The sequence below is a fragment of the Emiliania huxleyi genome, assembly GCF_000372725.1.
Source record: "Emiliania huxleyi CCMP1516 chromosome Unknown EMIHUscaffold_214, whole genome shotgun sequence".
NCBI classification, from domain to species: domain Eukaryota; phylum Haptophyta; order Isochrysidales; family Noelaerhabdaceae; genus Emiliania; species Emiliania huxleyi.
Window position 1 is genome coordinate 192,024 of NW_005200469.1, and position 4,714 is coordinate 196,737.

General features: G+C 63.3%; 3 protein-coding genes across 3 annotated transcripts in view; 2 read left to right on the plus strand and 1 right to left on the minus strand.

Moving 5' to 3' along the window:
- The window catches only part of EMIHUDRAFT_235194 (hypothetical protein), a gene marked incomplete at both ends in the record, with an annotated part of 5,113 nt that extends 4,336 nt beyond the window's left edge, over positions 1–777 (minus strand). The window contains 2 exons of the mRNA XM_005780479.1: positions 6–56; positions 309–777. Of these exons, the coding sequence (XP_005780536.1) occupies positions 6–56; positions 309–777 (520 nt within the window). The remainder of the gene's footprint in view (positions 1–5; positions 57–308) is intronic.
- Positions 778–2,685: 1,908 nt separating this feature from the next.
- On the plus strand, positions 2,686–3,007 carry EMIHUDRAFT_235196 (hypothetical protein; the record flags this gene model as incomplete). The annotated part of the gene is made up of 2 exons (XM_005780480.1): positions 2,686–2,898; positions 2,993–3,007. 2 exons carry the CDS (start codon positions 2,686–2,688, stop codon positions 3,005–3,007), a joined length of 228 nt encoding a protein of 75 aa, XP_005780537.1.
- Positions 3,008–3,906: 899 nt separating this feature from the next.
- EMIHUDRAFT_457058 (hypothetical protein) overlaps positions 3,907–4,714 on the plus strand; it is a gene marked incomplete at its 3' end in the record, with an annotated part of 1,992 nt that continues 1,184 nt past the window's right edge. Inside the window, exons 1-2 of the mRNA XM_005780481.1 lie at positions 3,907–4,064; positions 4,161–4,612. Of these exons, the coding sequence (XP_005780538.1) occupies positions 3,924–4,064; positions 4,161–4,612 (593 nt within the window). The 5' untranslated portion in view covers positions 3,907–3,923. The remainder of the gene's footprint in view (positions 4,065–4,160; positions 4,613–4,714) is intronic.

The window sequence follows — 4,714 nt, forward strand, 5'->3', positions numbered from 1 at the left end:
CTCACGATAGCGCGCGCGCACGCGCTCTTCCGCTATCTGCTGCACAGTCTGCCAGCCTGTACACGCAGCATACAGCTCCATGTGCACGCATACGCCTGACGATGCAGTCCGCACTGCACAAGAATAGTCTGCCTCACGGTTGACCGCGCCAGACCGCGAGCACGCGAGCGAGAGAGAGAGAGAGAGAGAGAGAGCGCGCGAGTGTGCGAGCCGGCTTGTGGCAGTGGAAGGAGAGAGGCCGCCGAGGTGGGGGTGAAGCGAAGAGGGGAGAGAGGTGGCGGTGCCTGCTCCGGCGCCGGACTTGCCACTCGTCCAGTAGAGCGGGTCGATCGACGAGGCACAGCGGCCGAGGCCGGCGGCGGAGATGGAGGCGCCGTGCTCGACCACCACCGCCGCCTCGGGAGACCGGATCGTCACCGTGGCGGCCGTGATGCTCGAGTTTGGTGCGAGAGAGACGCCTCCGGCAAAGGCGAGCGTCAGGTTGCAGGCGCCAGAGGAGGGGAGCTGCGCGGCAAAGGCGCAGCTGAGCGAAGCGTTGGGGCCGAGGCGAAGCGCTCCACCACCGCCAAAGGAGCAGTCGCGCACGGCGTGCGGCGCAAACGGCGGCGTGTCTGAGCACGATCCGCCACAGGCGCCGCCGCCGGCAAAGTGCGTGACGCAGCGAGGTTTGCTGACGACGCAGTCGCCGGTGCGCGCGTCGAGCGAGTCGCAGAGCCAGGCGAGGCCGTCCTCCGCGGCAGTTGCGGGGAGGTGCAGCAGCAACAGGAGGAGCAGCATCTCAACGACCGTCCGGGCGCTGGGGGGCGGCACCCCCCCCAAGAATTTTCGCCCATTTGCTGCGTGGCTGTTCTCGAGGTTGTGACTCACTCACTCACTCACTTCTCGAGGTTCTCGAGGTGGATATCCTTTGGCCGCGTTGGGTAGCGAATTCGCGTCGTCGGCGACAAGAGAGCCGCCGGCAAAAAAGAAGAAAAAACTCGGCGGAGAGCGAAAAAAAAATGGCGAACAGGCGGAGAAAAACGTGCACTTCAAACAGAACACTGATTGTGCACAAACAGCGCAACTAACCAATACCATTCTCTTTGTCCATGATCCGAGCGCGTGCTTTTGACTCGACTACGCAGGCGAAACGCGAGACCTATAGGCGGTCAGCGGCCCATGATTGAGCGCCCCAGCGAGGCGACGCGCCCGAGCAGGTTGCTTGTCGCACGCCCCTTCCTCTTCCCCGCCCAAGCATTCAAAGATGCTCGCGAGAGGTCCTCACGAAAGGTCCTCACGAGAGGTCCTCACGGCGAGGCATCATGCTACGCGTTCACACCCCCACAAGAGCGCCGCCGTGAAATCCTTACCAAGCCCAACCGATGACAAGACTCGGCAGGGCGTGCCGAGAGGTGCGACTCCCCTTCGATCCTCGCCTCCCTACGTAGAGGTCCTGACCTGGGACTGACACAAGGAGAGGTCCTCATCATGATGGCGCTGCACGGAGAGGTCCTCAGGGAGAGGTCCTCAGGCCGTCAGCCGAGCTCACTTGATCACCCCATGGGCGTTTAGCTACGATGCAACACCACAAACCTGACAGCCGCGTGTTTGTTGTTCGTACAAAACCCCAGCTCGAGGTGGGCGGTGGCGGCCAACGTCGTGGACTGATGTGGTGTGGCTGTGCATAAATGTGGGGAGAGAGGAGTTATTGTACTCACTAATTCATGATGTGCATCATCGCGCGCGTTACAAGGGACGCACTGCATGGTCAAACATGTGCACACATGCCACTCAATTAATGTTTACTGAATCCAATTCTCTTTGGACATGATCCGAGCGCTTTTGTCTCGACTCCGCAGGCGAAACGCGAGACCTATAGGCGGTCAGCGGCCCATGATTGACGCCCCCAGCTGCAAGGCGACGCGCCCAAGCAGGTTGCTTGTCTCACGCCCCTTCCTCTTCCCCGCCCAAGCATTCAAAGGTGCTCGCGAGAGGGAGAGGTCCTCACGAGAGGTCCTCACGGAGGCATCATGCTATACACGCTTACCGCCAAGAGGCATCCGTCACCCCCAACCGAGCCCAACCGATGACAAAACTCGGAAGGGCATGCCGAGAGGCGTGACTCCCCTTCCTCGCCTCCCTAGAGTTCTTGACCTGACTGACACAAGGAGAGGTCCTCTCATCATGATGGCCACTGGAGAGGTCCACAGGGAGAGGTCCTCAGGCCGCCAGCGAGCTCACCGGATCTCACCGATGGGCTCAGCTACGACACAACACCACAAATGTGACGGCCGTGTTGTGAAGTTGTTTTCACAAAGCCCCAGCTCGATCGAGGTGGGCGGTGGCAGCCCGGCCGTGGGATGGAATGCGCAGCAGCAGCGACTGGTGTGGTTGCGTAAATGTGAAGGGGAAGAGACAGCATGATGGAGATGCTAGCTTGATGTGCGCTTGACCTAGCCAACGGCCGGTGTTTTATTTGAATGGTTTTCTTTTACTTTGTTTTCTCAAGTTGCTTGCGGCGGGGGCGGTCGGACGGGAGCTAAGTGCCTCGCCGCCCTCGCTCAGGGGAGGAGCCGCCTAAGCGGGGAAAAACTAAAAAGAAAACAGACAACCCAAGGAAGGCGAAAACCGCGAATTCTTTTTCTCACGGCCGCCGACAGGGCGCCCGGTCTCACGCTCGCTGTCACAGCCGCTCGCCCGCTTCGCATGTGGCGCTTCCTCGGGCTCGAGGGCGCCAGTCAGGACGGCACCGGCCGCATGGTCTCCCTCGGCGGCCGGCAGCTCCGGCTGCAGCGCGTGATGGCCGAGGGCGGCCACGCCACCATCTACGAGGCGCGGGAGCGGACACGGGTTCGGGCGGATTGGTTTGACGCGATCCACGCAGGCGTGTTTTCTGACGGCCGGCCGTCAGTGCACGGAGTTGGCTAGTTAGTTCCCGAGGTCGTCGGGCGGGTTTCCCCTACGTCACCCAGGACCTAGCTAGCGCGGGTGGGTTGGAGGGGACTCGCTGCAGGGAAAGGCGGTGTAAGAAGCCGATCCCCGTAGTCGGTAGTCCGCCCCGCTCCTCCCCATCGGGCCGCATTCCCGCATAAGCGGCCACGCCTCGCCCAGAATGCCGAGAGCATTCTGAGCAGGCTGCCGTCGAGCGACGAGCCATGCTGGCTCGTCGCGGGCTGCGAGCTCGAAGACCCGCGCAGAGCGTCGCCGAGCGTGGCGTGCCCGCCCGCTCGCCCGCGGCCGCAGGCGCGTGGAAGCCAAGCATCCTGGCGTGTGGAAGCCATGCATCCCCAGCACCGGGGTATTTGCGGGGCGTAGTTGGCCGGCTTCCTCGGTTTCGCCGCAGATTTTGCGCCAAACCAGCTCTCAGACTCAGGGAAACTCGAGAGTTGCCAGAATGGAGCAGGAATGGAGCACCAAACACCCTCTGAATTCCCTGGAAACTTCCGGAAACTCAAAGTGCTGGGGACCCTCTCTCTGGTTTCCCTCTGGGTTGCCGGAAAATCTCGTAAAAGGCCAAGCCGAGGTGCCGTGTGGAGTAGCGAGCGAAAGAACTCTCCGTGTACTCCGCAAGCGCCTGTGGACATTCTCCGCCCGCGTGGTTGTTTGGGGGTGTTTTCCGCCGCCCCCCCCCAAAGTACCGGGGGCTTAGTCCACGACGGGGGGAACGGGGCCATATACCCTTCGGGGTTACGAGGACCGGTACCTTCTCGTCCCTGTTGTACGCCCATCCCGCTCGGCTGAGCTCGTTGTCCGGTTCGTTCAGGACGCCTCGCCGAACCAAAAACGCGCCTGCGACAACCCACTTTTGAGAGAGAGTCTTCGTTGTTGACCTCCCTTACGCGGGATTTCTTTTTACGGCGTGCCGAAATGGTGTTGAATCTCGGGCGCGCTTTTTCTGTGCATCGCGCTTTTGCAAGCACTCTGTCCTACTGACCCAACTGACAATGTGGTCCCAGGGATCAGTCGTCTCGCTGGGCGGCGCTGTCGTCGACGTCAGCACGCTCGACGCCCTCATAACTCTCGCAAGCCGCGCGAAGGAGGAGAACAACACCCTGTTCCACCCTTTGCCGCGGCCGCAAGTGGAGGCGCGCTCTCTCTCCCGACACTCCTCCCTGCCGGCACCCCTCGTGCTACCGTCGCGCCTTGACCCTGCTCATCGCACCCTCGCTGCCCCCCTGCAGAGGACCGACTCCAACGTCTCCACCTCCTCCACCGTCTCGACGGCGTCGTCTGTCTCCGGGTCGGGCGAGCACAAGCGGAAGCGCGGCCAGAGCAAGGTCGCGTGGTCGCGCGACGAGGACGAGATCATCTCGGAGAGCGTTGAGCGGCTCGGGCAGAAGTGGGCCCGCATCGCCGCGCTCCTCCCCGTCCCGCGCACCGACGACTCCGTCCGCAATCGCTGGCACCGTCTGCAGCGCAAGGCGCTGGCGGCGAAGGCGCTGGCGGCGAGCGGCTCGGGCTCCGGCGAGAGCACCCCGGTCGACAAGGGCGGGGACATGTGGACGGAGGAGGAGGACCGGTACATCGACCACGCGGTGCGGGTGATGCACCTCAAGTGGCGCGCCATCGCCGCCAACCTTTCCGGCCGCACCGAGTCCGGCTGCCGAAACCGGTGGGTCCGCAACCAGCGCCGGTGGCTTGCCGTCGTCGGTGCCGCCTTGCCCTCTCGCCACCCTCCGTCGCCACCCTCGCCACCCTCGCCACCCTCGCCACCCTCGCCACCCTCCCCCCCCCC